Source organism: Panulirus ornatus, chromosome 14 (assembly GCF_036320965.1).
Source record: "Panulirus ornatus isolate Po-2019 chromosome 14, ASM3632096v1, whole genome shotgun sequence".
Classification (NCBI taxonomy): Eukaryota; Metazoa; Arthropoda; class Malacostraca; order Decapoda; family Palinuridae; genus Panulirus; species Panulirus ornatus.
In genome coordinates this window covers 53,909,184-53,927,679 of record NC_092237.1, presented here as the reverse complement: position 1 = coordinate 53,927,679, position 18,496 = coordinate 53,909,184, and the positions used below count along the sequence as shown (strand labels likewise).

The following is an 18,496-nucleotide window of genomic DNA, read 5'->3' as shown; positions in this document are numbered from 1 at the left end:
GTTCAGTCACCTCACTCTTATTTACCAAGTAACGCACACTGTTCTTTTTGCACTGTAGAATTCTGAAATATTGAAGTGGTACTTCCTGACATTTGTTTCCTTTTTTTTTGTCAGAAGAGCAATAAACCAAATTTCAGGATATTTGTGATACCAGGCTTATAATGAAATATATAATGATAATATTTGTGTATAAGTAGATATCCCAAGGTCACCACACTCAGCGCTACTCAGCTCAGACTACGAGAACCAAGAGATTCGCCTTTCCTCCAGCTTAAACCTCTGATCCTCCCCAGTTTCCCAAACCATGCCATTGTGGTCTCAGTGGCAAGTCTCATCCAAGTCCTGACCTCATCAAATATATTAATTTTGTAGTTCTTTAATTCAGATAATGAATAATTATAGATTACCTGTTATGAATTAATGTCAGTGCATGGCTTTGTAATGTCTGTGACATTATCATAGACTTACAATGATTTTGATTGCATGTTTTTTCTAACAATTTTCTTTTGCATGCTCTATGGGTGTGGTCTTCATGTCTCTCATCTTAACTCCAGCCATGGGAGGTAAGGTTACAAATGTTCTGCAGTAGTTGTCAATACATTTTTTAGTTTATTAAGAAAGTTTACACCTTTATATTTTGATAGATGGTTTTCTGTGTTCTGTTGCATGGATCATTTTAAATAATTTTTCACTAACATCTTCTTTTTAAATTTTTTAAACAGGAAGTAGATAGCCAGTTAAAACAAATAATATCTAGTTTTGTAACTGGTTTCTGCTTACCTTAAAAATTTTCTTTTTCTTTACTTCCGTTACCTCTCCTATCCTTTTCCTCAGCCATCCTTTCAACAGCGGATCTTAGTTCTCAGTGTCTGACAGCGACTGTGTGTGTGTTTCAGTGTGCCCCAACCCTGACACTCAGTTTACTTGCCGCAGCAGTCAGTGTATCCCCCAGCACCAATTCTGCGACGGGTTGGCGGACTGCAGGGATGGGTCAGATGAACCCTTCGGTTGCTCTGGATGGTGCCAACCCAACGAGTATCAATGCAGGTGGGTACTGAGGAAGGTGAAGCAGTGGTATTCATAATTTCTTTGCAACATTCAGCATTTTGCTCTTCATGCATTAGAAACTGAAGAAAGATTGACAAAGAGGATATATGTGTCAGAGGTGGAGGGAGTGAGGGGAAGTGGGAGACCAAATTGGAGGTGGAAGGATGGAGTGAAAAAGATTTTGAGCGATCAGGGCCTGAGCATGCAGGAAGGTGAAAGGCGTGCAAGGAATAGAGTGAATTGGAACGATGTGATATACCGGGGTCAACATGCTGTCAATGGATTGAACCAGGGCATGTGAAGCATCTGGGGTAAACCATAGAAAGTTTTGAAATGTCCTAGATGTGGAAAGGGAGCTGTGGTTTCGGTGCATTACACATGACAGCTAGAGACTGAGTGTGAACGAATGTGGCTTTTGTTGTCTTATCCTACCGCTACCTTGCGTGCGTGCAGGGGGAGGGGGGGGGGCCATTTCATGTGTGGTGGGGTGGAGATGGGAATGGATGAGGGCAGCAGGTATAAATATGTACAGACATATACATGTCTGTGTATGTATGTATGTATGCGTTGAAATGTATAGGTATGTATATGTGCGTGTGTGGGCGTGTATGTATATACATGTGTGTGTGGGTGGGTTGGGCCATTCTTTCATCTGTTTCCATGTGCTACCTCGCTGACACGGGAGACATAAGAGGTATTATTTCTCCCCATCCCCAGGGATATATATATATATATATATATATATATATCTTTTTCTTTCTTTCAAACTATTCGCCATTTCCCGCGTTAGCGAGGTAGCGTTAAGAACAGAGAACTGGGCCTTTGAGGGAATATCCTCACCTGGCTCCCTTCTCTGTTCCTTCCTTTGGAAAATTAAAAAAAAATGAGAGGGCAAGGAATAGAGTGAATTGGAGCGATGTGGTATACAGGGGTTGACGTACTGTCAGTGGAGTGAATCAAGGCATGTGAAGCGTCTGGGGTAAACCATGGAAAGCTGTGTAGGTATGTATATTTGCGTGTGTGGACGTGTGTATGTACATGTGTATGGGGGGGGGGGGGCATTTCTTTCGTCTGTTTCCTTGCGCTACCTCGCAAACGCGGGAGACAGCGACAAAGTATAAAAAAAAAAAAAAAAAAAAATATATATATATATATATATATATATATATTTTTTTTTTTTTTTTCACTGTCTCCCACGTTTACAAGGTAGCGCAGGGAAACAGATGAAAGAAATGGCCCAACCCACCCCCATACACATGTATATACATACGTCCACACACGCAAATATACATACCTACACAGCTTTCCATGGTTTACCCCAGACGCTTCACATGCCTTAATTCAATCCACTGACAGCACGTCAACCCCGGTATACCACATCGATCCAATTCACTCTATTCCTTGCCCTCCTTTCACCCTCCTGCATGTTCAGGCCCCGATCACACAAAATCTTTTTCACTCCATCTTTCCACCTCCAATTTGGTCTCCCTCTTCTCCTCGTTCCCTCCACCTCCGACACATATATCCTCTTGGTCAATCTTTCCTCACTCATTCTCTCCATGTGCCCAAACCATTTCAAAACACCCTCATCTGCTCTCTCAACCACGCTCTTTTTATTTCCACACATCTCTCTTACCCTTACGTTACTTACTCGATCAAACCACCTCAGACCACACATTGTCCTCAAACATCTCATTTCCAGCACATCCATCCTCCTGCGCACAACTCTATCCATAGCCCACGCCTCGCAACCATACAACATTGTTGGAACCACTATTCCTTCAAACATACCCATTTTTGCTTTCCGAGATAATGTTCTCGACTTCCACACATTCTTCAAGGCTCCCAGAATTTTCGCCCCCTCCCCACCCTATGATCCACTTCCGCTTCCATGGTTCCATCCGCTGCCAGATCCACTCCCAGATATCTAAAACACTTTACTTCCTCCAGTTTTTCTCCATTCAAACTTACCTCCCAATTGACTTGACCCTCAACCCTACTGTACCTAATAACCTTGCTCTTATTCACATTTACTCTTAACTTTCTTCTTTCACACACTTTACCAAACTCAGTCACCAGCTTCTGCAGTTTCTCACATGAATCAGCCACCAGCGCTGTATCATCAGCGAACAACAACTGACTCACTTCCCAAGCTCTCTCATCCCCAACAGACTTCATACTTGCCCCTCTTTCCAAAACTCTTGCATTCACCTCCCTAACAACCCCATCCATAAACAAATTAAACAACCATGGAGACATCACACACCCCTGCCGCAAACCTACATTCACTGAGAACCAATCACTTTCCTCTCTTCCTACACGTACACATGCCATACATCCTCGATAAAAACTTTTCACTGTTTCTAACAACTTGCCTCCCACACCATATATTCTTAATACCTTCCACAGAGCATCTCTATGAACTCTATCATATGCCTTCTCCAGATCCATAAATGCTACATACAAATCCATATATATATATATATATATATATATATATATATATATATATATATATATATATATATATTTTTTTTTTTTTTTGCTTTGTCGCTGTCTCCCGCATTTGCGAGGTAGCGCAAGGAAACAGACGAAAGAAATGGCCCAACCCACCCCCATACACATGCCTTGATTCAATCCACTGACAGCACGTCAACCCCGGTATACCACATCGCTCCAATTCACTCTATTCTTTGCCCTCCTTTCACCCTCCTGCATGTTCAGGCCCCGATCACACAAAATCTTTTTCACTCCATCTTTCCACCTCCAATTTGGTCTCCCTCTTCTCCTCATTCCCTCCACCTCCGACACATATATCCTCTTGGTCAATCTTTCCTCACTCATTCTCTCCATGTGACCAAACCATTTCAAAACACCCTCTTCTGCTCTCTCAACCACGCTCTTTTTATTTCCACACATCTCTCTTACCCTTACGTTACTTACTCGATCAAACCACCTCACACCACACATTGTCCTCAAACATCTCATTTCCAGCACATCCATCCTCCTGCACACAACTCTATCCATAGTCCATGCCTCGCAACCATACAACATTGTTGGAACCACTATTCCTTCAAACATACCCATTTTTGCTTTCCGAGATAATGTTCTCGACTTCCACACATTCTTCAAGGCTCCCAGAATTTTCGCCCCCTCCCCCACCCTGTGATCCACTTCCGCTTCCATGGTTCCATCCGCTGCCAGATCCACTCCCAGATATCTAAACACTTCACTTCCTCCAGTTTTTCTCCATTCAAACTCACCTCCCAATTGAATTGACCCTCAACCCTACTGTACCTAATAACCTTGCTCTTATTCACATTTACTCTTAACTTTCTTCTTTCACACACTTTACCAAACTCAGTCACCAGCTTCTGCAGTTTCTCACATGAATCAGCCACCAGCGCTGTATCATCAGCGAACAACAACTGACTCACTTCCCAAGCTCTCTCATCCCCAACAGACTTCATACTTGCCCCTCTTTCCAAAACTCTTGCATTCACCTCCCTAACAACCCCATCCATAAACAAATTAAACAACCATAGAGACATCACACACCCCTGCCGCAAACCTACATTCACTGAGAACCAATCACTTTCCTCTCTTCCTACACGTACACATGCCTTACATCCTCGATAAAAACTTTTCACTGCTTCTAACAACTTGCCTCCCACACCATATATTCTTAATACCTTCCACAGAGCATCTCTATCAACTCTATCATATGCCTTCTCCAGATCCATAAATGCTACATACAAATCCATTTGCTTTTCTAAGTATTTCTCACATACATTCTTCAAAACAAACACCTGATCCACACATCCTCTACCACTTCTGAAACCACACTGCTCTTCCCCAATCTGATGCTCTGTACATGCCTTCACCCTCCCATATAATTTGCCAGGAATACTCAACAAACTTATACCTCTGTAATTTGAGCACTCACTCTTATCCCCTTTGCCTTTGTACAATGGCACTATGCACGCATTCCGCCAATCCTCAGGCACCTCACCATGAGTCATACATACATTAAATAACCTTACCAACCAGTCAACAATACAGTCACCCCCTTTTTTAATAAATTCCACTGCAATACCATATATATATATATATATATATATATATATATATATATATATATATATATATATATATATATATATATATATATATATCTTTCTTTTTCTTTCTTTCAAACTATTCGCCATTTCCCGCGTTAGCGAGGTAGCGTTAAGAACAGAGAACTGGGCCTTTAAGGGAATATCCTCACCTGGCCCCCTTCTCTATTCCTTCTTTTGGAAAATTAAAAAAAAACAATGAGAGGGGAGGATTTCCAGCCCTGGGGATAGGGGAGAAAGAATACTTCCCACGTATTCCCTGCGTGTCGTAGAAGGCGACTAAAAGGGGAGGGAGCGGGTGGCTGGAAATCCTCCCCTCTCATTTTTTTTTTTGATTTTCCAAAAGAAGGAACAGAGAAGGGGGCCAGGTGAGGATTTTCCCTCTAAGGCCCAGTCCTCTGTTCTTAGCGCTACCTCGCAAACGCGGGAAATGGCGAATAGTATGAAAAAAAAAATATATATATATATATATATATATATATATGGGATGTATTTAGGGAATCAGTGATGGATTGCGCAAAAGATGCTTGTGGCATGAGAAGAGTGGGAGGTGGGTTGATTAGAAAGGGTAGTGAGTGGTGGGATGAAGAAGTAAGAGTATTAATGAAAGAGAAGAGAGAGGCATTTGGACGATTTTTGCAGGGAAAAAATGCAATTGAGTGGGAGATGTATAAAAGAAAGAGACAGGAGGTCAAGAGAAAGGTGCAAGAGGTGAAAAAAAGGGCAAATGAGAGTTGGGGTGAGAGAGTATCATTAAATTTTAGGGAGAATAAAAAGATGTTCTGGAAGGAGGTAAATAAAGTGCGTAAGACAAGGGAGCAAATGGGAACTTCAGTGAAGGGCGCAAATGGGGAGGTGATAACAAGTAGTGGTGATGTGAGAAGGAGATGGAGTGAGTATTTTGAAGGTTTGTTGAATGTGTTTGATGATAGAGTGGCAGATATAGGGTGTTTTGGTCGAGGTGGTGTGCAAAGTGAGAGGGTTAGGGAAAATGATTTGGTAAACAGAGAAGAGGTAGTGAAAGCTTTGCGGAAGATGAAAGCCGGCAAGGCAGCAGGTTTGGATGGTATTGCAGTGGAATTTATTAAAAAAGGGGGTGACTGTATTGTTGACTGGTTGGTAAGGTTATTTAATGTATGTATGACTCATAGTGAGGTGCCTGAGGATTGGCGGAATGCGTGCATAGTGCCATTGTACAAAGGCAAAGGGGATAAGAGTGAGTGCTCAAATTACAGAGGTATAAGTTTGTTGAGTATTCCTGGTAAATTATATGGGAGGGTATTGATTGAGAGGGTGAAGGCATGTACAGAGCATCAGATTGGGGAAGAGCAGTGTGGTTTCAGAAGTGGTAGAGGATGTATGGATCAGGTGTTTGCTTTGAAGAATGTATGTGAGAAATACTTAGAAAAGCAAATGGATTTGTATGTAGCATTTATGGATCTGGAGAAGGCATATGATAGAGTTGATAGAGATGCTCTGTGGAAGGTATTAAGAATATATGGTGTGGGAGGCAAGTTGTTAGAAGCAGTGAAAAGTTTTTATCGAGGATGTAAGGCATGTGTACGTGTAGGAAGAGAGGAAAGTGATTGGTTCTCAGTGAATGTAGGTTTGCGGCAGGGGTGTGTGATGTCTCCATGGTTGTTTAATTTGTTTATGGATGGGGTTGTTAGGGAGGTAAATGCAAGAGTTTTGGAGAGAGGGGCAAGTATGAAGTCTGTTGGGGTTGAGAGAGCTTGGGAAGTGAGTCAGTTGTTGTTCGCTGATGATACAGCGCTGGTGGCTGATTCATGTGAGAAACTGCAGAAGCTGGTGACTGAGTTTGGAAAAGTGTGTGGAAGAAGAAAGTTAAGAGTAAATGTGAATAAGAGCAAGGTTATTAGGTACAGTAGGGTTGAGGGTCAAGTCAATTGGGAGGTGAGTTTGAATGGAGAAAAACTGGAGGAAGTGAAGTGTTTTAGATATCTGGGAGTGGATCTGGTAGCGGATGGAACCATGGAAGCGGAAGTGGATCATAGGGTGGGGGAGGGGGCGAAAATCCTGGGGGCCTTGAAGAATGTGTGGAAGTCGAGAACATTATCTCGGAAAGCAAAAATGGGTATGTTTGAAGGAATAGTGATTCCAACAATGTTGTATGGTTGCGAGGCGTGGGCTATGGATAGAGTTGTGCGCAGGAGGATGGATGAGGACAATGTGTGGTGTGAGGTGGTTTGATCGAGTGAGTAACGTAAGGGTAAGAGAGATGTGTGGAAATAAAAAGAGCGTGGTTGAGAGAGCAGAAGAGGGTGTTTTGAAGTAGTTTGGGCACATGGAGAGGATGAGTGAGGAAAGATTGACCAAGAGGATATATGTGTCGGAGGTGGAGGGAACAAGGAGAAGAGGGAGACCAAATTGGAGGTGGAAAGATGGAGTGAAAAAGATTTTGTGTGATCGGGGCCTGAACATGCAGGAGGGTGAAAGGAGGGCAAGTAATAGAGTGAATTGGAGCGATGTGGTATACCGGGGTTGACGTGCTGTCAGTGGATTGAAGCAAGGCATGTGAAGCGTCTGGGGTAAACCATGGAAAGCTGTGTAGGTATGTATATTTGCGTGTGTGGACGTATGTATATACATGTGTATGGGGGGGGGGGCCATTTCTTTCGTCTGTTTCCTTGCGCTACCTCACAAATGCGGGAGACAGCGACAAAGTATAATAAAAAAAAAACTAATAATATATATATATATATATATATATATATATATATATATATATATATATATATATATATATATAATCCCTGGGGATAGGGGAGAAAGAATACTTCCCACGTATTCCCTGCGTGTCGTAGAAGGCGACTTAAAGGGGAGGGAGCGGGGGGTTGAACTCCTCCCCTCTCGTTTTTTTTTTTTTGTTTTTTTTCTTAATTTTCCAAAAGAAGGAACAGAGAAGGGGGCCAGGTGAGGATATTCCCTCAAAGGCCCAGTCCTCTGTTCTAAACGCTACCTCGCTAACGCGGGAAATGGCGAATAGTTTGAAAGAAAAAAGAAAGATATATATATATATATATATATATATATATATATATATATATATATATATATTATCCCTGGGGATAGGGGAGAAAGAATACTTCCCACGTATTCCCTGCGTGTCGTAGAAGGCGACTAAATGGGGAGGGAGCGGGTGGCTGGAAATCCTCCCCTCTCGTTTTTTTTTTAATTTTCCAAAAGAAGGAACAGAGAAGGGGGCCAGGTGAGGATTTTCCCTCTAAGGCCCAGTCCTCTGTTCTTAGCGCTACCTCGCAAGTGCGGGAAATGGCGAATCGTATGAAAAAAAAAAAAAAAAATATATATATATATATATATATATATATATATCTTTCTTTCTTTCAAACTATTCGCCATTTCCCGCATTAGCGAGGTAGCATTAAGAACAGAGGACTGGGCCTTTTCACCTGGCCCAATTCTCTGTTCCTTCTTTTGGGGGGAAAAAAAAAAAAAAAAAAAAAAAAAGAGAGGGGAGGATTTCCAGCCCCCCGCTCCCTCCCCTTTTAGTCGCCTTCTACGACACGCAGGGAATACATGGGAAGTACTCTTAATCCCCTATCCCCAGGGATAATATATATATATATATATATATATATATATATATATATATATATATATATTATACTTTGTCGCTGTCTCCCGCGTTAGCGAGGTAGCACTAGGAAACAGACGAAGGAATGGCCCAACCCACCCACATACACATGTATATACATACACATCCACACAGTCACACATATACATACCTATACATCTCAACGTATACATATATATAAACACACAGACATATACATATATACACATGTACATAATTCATACTATCTGCCCTTATTCATTCCCGTCGCCACCCCGCCACACATGAAATGACAACCCCCTCCCCCCCGCATGTGCGCGAAGTAGCGCTAAGAAAAGACAACAAAGGCCACATTCGTTCACACTCAGTCTCTAGCTGTCATGTATAATGCACCGAAACCACAGTTCCCTTTCCACATCCAGGCCCCACAGAACTTTCCATGGTTTACCCCAGATGCTTCACATGCCCTGGTTCAATCCATTGACAGCACGTTGACCCTGGTATACCACATCGTTCCAATTCACTCTATTCCTTGCCCTCCTTTCACCCTCCTGCATGTTCAAGCCCTGATCAACTCAAAATCTTTTTCACTCCATCTTTCCACCTCCAATTTGGTCTCCCACTTCTCCTCATTCCCTCCATCTCTGACACATATACCCTCTTTGTCAATCTTTCCTCACTCATTCTCTCCATGTGACCAAACCACTTCAAAAACACCCTCTCTCTGCTCTCTCAACCACATTCTTTTATAACCACACATCTCTCTTACCCTTTCATTACTTACTCGATCAAACCACCTCACACCACATATTGTCCTCAAAACATCTCATTTCCTGTCAATCCATCCACTCCTGCAAAAACTCTAATCATATACCCACGCCTCACACCATTAACATTGTTGAACCACTATCCTTCAAACATTCACCATTTTCCACCTCCAATTTGGTCTCTCCTCATTCCTCCATCTCTGACACATATACCCTCTTTGTCAATCTTTCCTCACTCATTCTCTCCATGTGACCAAACCACTTCAAAACACCCTCTTCTGCTCTCTCAACCACATTCTTTTTATAACCACACATCTCTCTTACCCTTTCATTACTTACTCGATCAAACCACCTCACACCACATATTGTCCTCAAACATCTCATTTCCAGCACATCCATCCACCTCTGCACAACTCTATCTATAGCCCACGCCTCACAACCATATAACATTGTTGGAACCACTATTCCTTCAAACATTCCCATTTTTGCCTTCCAAAATAATGTTCTCAACTTCCACACATTCTTCAACGCTCCCAGAACTTTCGCCCCCTCCCCCACCCTATGATTCACTTCCACTTCCATGGTTCCATCCGCTGCCAAATCCACTCCCAGATATCTAAAACACTTCTCTTCCTCCAGTTTTTCTCCATTCAAACTTACCTCCCAATTGACTTGTCCCTCAACCCTATTGTACCTAATAAGCTTGCTCTTATTCACATTTACTCTCAGCTTTCTTCTTTCACACACTTTACCAAACTCAGTCACCAGCGGCTGCAGTTTCTCACCCGAATCAGCCACTAACGCTGTATCATCAGCAAACAACAAACTGACTCACTTCCCAAGCTCTCTCATCCACAACAGACTTCATACTTGCCCCTTTTCTCAAAACTCTTGCATTCACCTCTCTAACAACCCCATCCATAAACAAATTAAACAACCATGGAGACATTACACACCCCTGCCACATACCTACATTCACTGAGAACCAATCACTTTCCTCTCTTCCTTCACATACACATGCCTTACATCCTCGATAAAATCTTTTCACTGCTTCTAACAACTTGCCTTCCACACCATATATTCTTAATACCTTCCACAGAGCATCTCTGTCAACTCTGTCATATGCCTTCTCCAGACCCATAAATGCTACATACAAATCCATTTGCTTTTCTAAGTATTTCTTACATACATTCTTCAAAGCAAACACCTGATCCACACATCCTCTACCACTTCTGAAGCCACACTGCTCTTCCCCAATCTTATGCTCTGTACATGCCTTCACCCTCTCAATCAATACCGTCCCATATAATTTCCCAGGAATACTCAACAAACTTATACCTCTGTAATTTGAGCACTCACCTTTATCCCCTTTTCCTTTGAGCAATGGCACTATGCAGTACACAAGACAGCTAGAGACTGAGTGTGAGCGAATTTGGCCTTTTATGTTTTTTCCTGGCACTACCTCGCTGAAGTTGGGGGTAGCGATGCTATTTCCTTTGTGGTGGGGTAGCAGTAGGAGAGAATGAAGGTAGCAAGTATGAATATGTACATATGTATATATGTATGTGTATGCATATGTTGATATGTACATGTATTTATATGAGTGTTTATGCATATATATGTGTATATGAGTGGATGGGCCATTCTTCGTCTGTTTCCCGGCACTTCCTCGCTGATGTGGAAAACAGCGACTAAGTATAATAAATATCATTTATATTATTATACTTAATCACTGTTTCCTGCAACTGCAAGATAGTGCCAGGAAACAGACGAAGAATGGCCCATCCACTCATTTCTTTTTTCTTTCATACTATTCGCCATTTCCCGCGTTAGCAAGGTAGCGTTAAGAACAGAGGACTGGGCCTCTGAGAGAATATCCTCACCTGGCCTCGTTCTCTGTTCCTTCTTTTAGAAAATCAAAAAAATACACTCATATGCACATATATATACATGAACACCCATACATGCACATAAACATAATATACACAGACATCTTCATATATACACATGTACATATTCATACTTGCTTGCCTTCAAATGTATTTATTTATTTATTATACTAAATTGCCATCTCACGCGTTAGCGAGGTAGCACAAGGAAACAGACAAGAAATGGCCCAACCTACCCACATACACATATATATACACAAACACCCACACACGCACATATATATATTCATACTTGCTGCCTTCATCCATTCCCGTTGCTACCCCGCCACACAGAAAATCCCCACCCCTCCCCAAACACACACACACAGCAAGGTAATGCCAGAAAGAAAAAAAAAAAAAGGCCACATTCACTCATTCCCAATCTCTAGCTCTCATGTGTAATGCACAAAAACCACAACTCCCTCTACACATCCAGACCCCACAGACCTTTCCATGGTTTAACCCAGTCGCTTCACATGCCCTGGTTCAATCCACTGACAGCATGTCAACCCCAGTATACCACATCGTTCCAATTCACTTTATTCCTTGCACGCCTTTCACCTTCCTGTATGTTTAGGCCCCGATCACTCAAAATCTTTTACACTGAATCCTTGCATCTCCAATTTGCTCTCCCACTTCTCCTTCCGTCCACCTCTGACACATATATCCACTTTGTCAATCTTTCCTCACTCATTCTCTCCATGTGTCCAAACCATTTCAATACACCCTCTTTGCTCTCTCAACCACACTCTTTTTATTACCACACATCTCTCTTACCTTTTCATTACTTACTCCATCAAACCACCTCACACCACATATTGTCCTCAAACATTTCATTTCCAACTCATCCATCCTCCTTTGCACAACCCTATCTATAGCCCATGCCTCGCAACTGTATAACATTTTTGGAGCCACTATTCCTTCAAACACCCATTTTTGCTCTCCATCCACTACTAAGTCCACTCCCAGATATCTAAAACACTTCACTCCCTCAAGTTTTTTTCCATTAACTTGTCTTCCCAATTAACTTGTCCCTCAACCCTACTGAACCTAATAACCTTGCTCTTCACATTTACTCTCAACTTTCTCCTTTCATACACTTTACCAAACTCAGTCCCCAACCTCTGCAGTTTCTCTTCCGAACCAGCCACCAGCGCTGTATCATCAACGAACAACGACTGACTCACTTCCCAAGCCTTCTCATGCACAACAGACTCTCTCCAAAACTCTTTCATTCACTTCCATAACCACCCCAAACCATGGAGACATCACGCACCTCTGCCGCAAGCCAACATTCACTGGGAACCAGTCACTTTCCTCTTTTCCTATGCATACACATGCCATACATCTTACCTCTCACATGATATACTCTTAAAACCTTCCATAAAGCATCCCCATCTACCCTGTCATATGCCTTCTCCAGATCCATAAATGCTACATACGAATCCATCTTTTTTTCTAAGTATTTCTCACATACATTCTTCAAAGCAAACACCTGTTCCACACATCCTCTACCACTTCTGAAACCACACTGCTCCTCCCCAATCTGATGCTCTGTACATGCCTTTACCCTCTCAATCAATATCCTCCCATATAATTTCCCAGGAATACTCAATAAAATGCCTCAGTAATTTGAACACTCACCTTTATCCCCTTTGCCTTTGTACAGTGGCACTATGCATGCATTCCACCAATCCTCAGGCACTTCACCATGATCCATACCTACACTGAATAACCTTACCAACCAATCAACAACACAGTCACCTTGCTGGCTTTCATCTTCTGCAAAGCTTTTACTACCTCTTCTCTGTTTACCAAACCATTCTCTCTTACCCTCTCACTTCGCACACCATCCCAACCACTCTTATCATCAAACACATTCAACAAAGCTTCAAAATACTCACTTCAACTCCATCTGACTTCACTACTTGTCATTACCTTCCCATTTTTCCCCCTTCACCAATGTTCCCTTTTCTTACACATGTAATTTACCTGTTATTTACCTCCTTCCAAAACATTTTTTTTTTTTCTTTGTCACTGTCTCCAACGTTTGCGAGGTAGCGCAAGGAAACAGACGAAAGAAATGGCCCAACCCACCCCCATACACATGTATATACATACGTCCACACACGCAAATATAAATACCTACACAGCTTTCCATGGTTTACCCCAGAAGCTTCACATGCCCTGATTCAATCCACTGACAGCACGTCAACCCCGGTATACCACATCGATCCAATTCACTCTATTCTTTGCCCTCCTTTCACCCTCCTGCATGTTCAGGCCCCGATCACACAAAATCTTTTTCACTCCATCTTTCCACCTCCAATTTGGTCTCCCTCTTCTCCTCATTCCCTCCACCTCCGACACATATATCCTCTTGGTCAATCTTTCCTCACTCATTCTCTCCATGTGACCAAACCATTTCAAAACACCCTCTTCTGCTCTCTCAACCACGCTCTTTTTATTTCCACACATCTCTCTTACCCTTACGTTACTTACTCGATCAAACCACCTCACACCACACATTGTCCTCAAACATCTCATTTCCAGCACATCCATCCTCCTGCACACAACTCTATCCATAGTCCATGCCTCGCAACCATACAACATTGTTGGAACCACTATTCCTTCAAACATACCCATTTTTGCTTTCCGAGATAATGTTCTCGACTTCCACACATTCTTCAAGGCTCCCAGAATTTTCGCCCCCTCCCCCACCCTGTGATCCACTTCCGCTTCCATGGTTCCATCCGCTGCCAGATCCACTCCCAGATATCTAAAACACTTCACTTCCTCCAGTTTTTCTCCATTCAAACTCACCTCCCAATTGAATTGACCCTCAACCCTACTGTACCTAATAACCTTGCTCTTATTCACATTTACTCTTAACTTTCTTCTTTCACACACTTTACCAAACTCAGTCACCAGCTTCTGCAGTTTCTCACATGAATCAGCCACCAGCGCTGTATCATCAGCGAACAACAACTGACTCACTTCCCGAGCTCTCTCATCCCCAACAGACTTCATACTTGCCCCTCTTTCCAAAACTCTTGCATTCACCTCCCTAACAACCCCATCCATAAACAAATTAAACAACCATAGAGACATCACACACCCCTGCCGCAAACCTACATTCACTGAGAACCAATCACTTTCCTCTCTTCCTACACGTACACATGCCTTACATCCTCGATAAAAACTTTTCACTGCTTCTAACAACTTGCCTCCCACACCATATATTCTTAATACCTTCCACAGAGCATCTCTATCAACTCTATCATATGCCTTCTCCAGATCCATAAATGCTACATACAAATCCATTTGCTTTTCTAAGTATTTCTCACATACATTCTTCAAAACAAACACCTGATCCACACATCCTCTACCACTTCTGAAACCACACTGCTCTTCCCCAATCTGATGCTCTGTACATGCCTTCACCCTCCCATATAATTTGCCAGGAATACTCAACAAACTTATACCTCTGTAATTTGAGCACTCACTCTTATCCCCTTTGCCTTTGTACAATGGCACTATGCACGCATTCCGCCAATCCTCAGGCACCTCAGGCACCATGAGTCATACATACATTAAATAACCTTACCAACCAGTCAACAATACAGTCACCCCCTTTTTTAATAAATTCCACTGCAATACCATATATATATATATATATATATATATATATATATATATATATATATATATATATATATATATATATATATATATCTTTCTTTTTCTTTCTTTCAAACTATTCGCCATTTCCCGCGTTAGCGAGGTAGCGTTAAGAACAGAGAACTGGGCCTTTAAGGGAATATCCTCACCTGGCCCCCTTCTCTATTCCTTCTTTTGGAAAATTAAAAAAAAACAATGAGAGGGGAGGATTTCCAGCCCTGGGGATAGGGGAGAAAGAATACTTCCCACGTATTCCCTGCGTGTCGTAGAAGGCGACTAAAAGGGGAGGGAGCGGGTGGCTGGAAATCCTCCCCTCTCATTTTTTTTTTTGATTTTCCAAAAGAAGGAACAGAGAAGGGGGCCAGGTGAGGATTTTCCCTCTAAGGCCCAGTCCTCTGTTCTTAGCGCTACCTCGCAAACGCGGGAAATGGCGAATAGTATGAAAAAAAAAAAATATATATATATATATATATATATATATATATGGGATGTATTTAGGGAATCAGTGATGGATTGCGCAAAAGATGCTTGTGGCATGAGAAGAGTGGGAGGTGGGTTGATTAGAAAGGGTAGTGAGTGGTGGGATGAAGAAGTAAGAGTATTAATGAAAGAGAAGAGAGAGGCATTTGGACGATTTTTGCAGGGAAAAAATGCAATTGAGTGGGAGATGTATAAAAGAAAGAGACAGGAGGTCAAGAGAAAGGTGCAAGAGGTGAAAAAAAGGGCAAATGAGAGTTGGGGTGAGAGAGTATCATTAAATTTTAGGGAGAATAAAAAGATGTTCTGGAAGGAGGTAAATAAAGTGCGTAAGACAAGGGAGCAAATGGGAACTTCAGTGAAGGGCGCAAATGGGGAGGTGATAACAAGTAGTGGTGATGTGAGAAGGAGATGGAGTGAGTATTTTGAAGGTTTGTTGAATGTGTTTGATGATAGAGTGGCAGATATAGGGTGTTTTGGTCGAGGTGGTGTGCAAAGTGAGAGGGTTAGGGAAAATGATTTGGTAAACAGAGAAGAGGTAGTGAAAGCTTTGCGGAAGATGAAAGCCGGCAAGGCAGCAGGTTTGGATGGTATTGCAGTGGAATTTATTAAAAAAGGGGGTGACTGTATTGTTGACTGGTTGGTAAGGTTATTTAATGTATGTATGACTCATGGTGAGGTGCCTGAGGATTGGCGGAATGCGTGCATAGTGCCATTGTACAAAGGCAAAGGGGATAAGAGTGAGTGCTCAAATTACAGAGGTATAAGTTTGTTGAGTGTTCCTGGTAAATTATATGGGAGGGTATTGATTGAGAGGGTGAAGGCATGTACAGAGCATCAGATTGGGGAAGAGCAGTGTGGTTTCAGAAGTGGTAGAGGATGTATGGATCAGGTGTTTGCTTTGAAGAATGTATGTGAGAAATACTTAGAAAAGCAAATGGATTTGTATGTAGCATTTATGGATCTGGAGAAGGCATATGATAGAGTTGATAGAGATGCTCTGTGGAAGGTATTAAGAATATATGGTGTGGGAGGAAAGTTGTTAGAAGCAGTGAAAAGTTTTTATCGAGGATGTAAGGCATGTGTACGTGTAGGAAGAGAGGAAAGTGATTGGTTCTCAGTGAATGTAGGTTTGCGGCAGGGGTGTGTGATGTCTCCATGGTTGTTTAATTTGTTTATGGATGGGGTTGTTAGGGAGGTAAATGCAAGAGTTTTGGAGAGAGGGGCAAGTATGAAGTCTGTTGGGGTTGAGAGAGCTTGGGAAGTGAGTCAGTTGTTGTTCGCTGATGATACAGCGCTGGTGGCTGATTCATGTGAGAAACTGCAGAAGCTGGTGACTGAGTTTGGAAAAGTGTGTGGAAGAAGAAAGTTAAGAGTAAATGTGAATAAGAGCAAGGTTATTAGGTACAGTAGGGTTGAGGGTCAAGTCAATTGGGAGGTGAGTTTGAATGGAGAAAAACTGGAGGAAGTGAAGTGTTTTAGATATCTGGGAGTGGATCTGGTAGCGGATGGAACCATGGAAGCGGAAGTGGATCATAGGGTGGGGGAGGGGGCGAAAATCCTGGGGGCCTTGAAGAATGTGTGGAAGTCGAGAACATTATCTCGGAAAGCAAAAATGGGTATGTTTGAAGGAATAGTGATTCCAACAATGTTGTATGGTTGCGAGGCGTGGGCTATGGATAGAGTTGTGCGCAGGAGGATGGATGTGCTGGAAATGAGATGTTTGAGGACAATGTGTGGTGTGAGGTGGTTTGATCGAGTGAGTAACGTAAGGGTAAGAGAGATGTGTGGAAATAAAAAGAGCGTGGTTGAGAGAGCAGAAGAGGGTGTTTTGAAGTAGTTTGGGCACATGGAGAGGATGAGTGAGGAAAGATTGACCAAGAGGATATATGTGTCGGAGGTGGAGGGAACAAGGAGAAGAGGGAGACCAAATTGGAGGTGGAAAGATGGAGTGAAAAAGATTTTGTGTGATCGGGGCCTGAACATGCAGGAGGGTGAAAGGAGGGCAAGTAATAGAGTGAATTGGAGCGATGTGGTATACCGGGGTTGACGTGCTGTCAGTGGATTGAAGCAAGGCATGTGAAGCGTCTGGGGTAAACCATGGAAAGCTGTGTAGGTATGTATATTTGCGTGTGTGGACGTATGTATATACATGTGTATGGGGGGGGGGGGCCATTTCTTTCGTCTGTTTCCTTGCGCTACCTCACAAACGCGGGAGACAGCGACAAAGTATAATAAAAAAAAAACTAATAATATATATATATATATATATATATATATATATATATAATCCCTGGGGATAGGGGAGAAAGAATACTTCCCACGTATTCCCTGCGTGTCGTAGAAGGCGACTTAAAGGGGAGGGAGCGGGGGGTTGAACTCCTCCCCTCTCGTTTTTTTTTTTTTTTTTTTTTTCTTAATTTTCCAAAAGAAGGAACAGAGAAGGGGGCCAGGTGAGGATATTCCCTCAAAGGCCCAGTCCTCTGTTCTAAACGCTACCTCGCTAACGCGGGAAATGGTGAATAGTTTGAAAGAAAAAAGAAAGATATATATATATATATATATATATATATATATATATATATATATATATATATATATATTATCCCTGGGGATAGGGGAGAAAGAATACTTCCCACGTATTCCCTGCGTGTCGTAGAAGGCGACTAAATGGGGAGGGAGCGGGTGGCTGGAAATCCTCCCCTCTCGTTTTTTTTTTAATTTTCCAAAAGAAGGAACAGAGAAGGGGGCCAGGTGAGGATTTTCCCTCTAAGGCCCAGTCCTCTGTTCTTAGCGCTACCTCGCAAGTGCGGGAAATGGCGAATCGTATGAAAAAAAAAAAAAAAATATATATATATATATATATATATATCTTTCTTTCTT

General features: G+C 42.2%; 1 protein-coding gene across 4 annotated transcripts in view; it reads left to right on the top strand.

Moving 5' to 3' along the window:
- LOC139753455 (uncharacterized) overlaps nucleotides 1-18,496 on the top strand; it is a 444,279-nt gene that overhangs the window by 413,030 nt on the left and 12,753 nt on the right. For 2 of the 4 annotated variants that reach the window (XM_071669985.1, XM_071669986.1), the window contains exon 9: nucleotides 897-1,047. In XM_071669985.1, coding sequence (XP_071526086.1) covers nucleotides 897-1,047 — 151 coding nt within the window. The remainder of the gene's footprint in view (nucleotides 1-896; nucleotides 1,048-18,496) is intronic. The other 2 variants (XM_071669988.1, XM_071669987.1) reach the window with 2 other exon arrangements.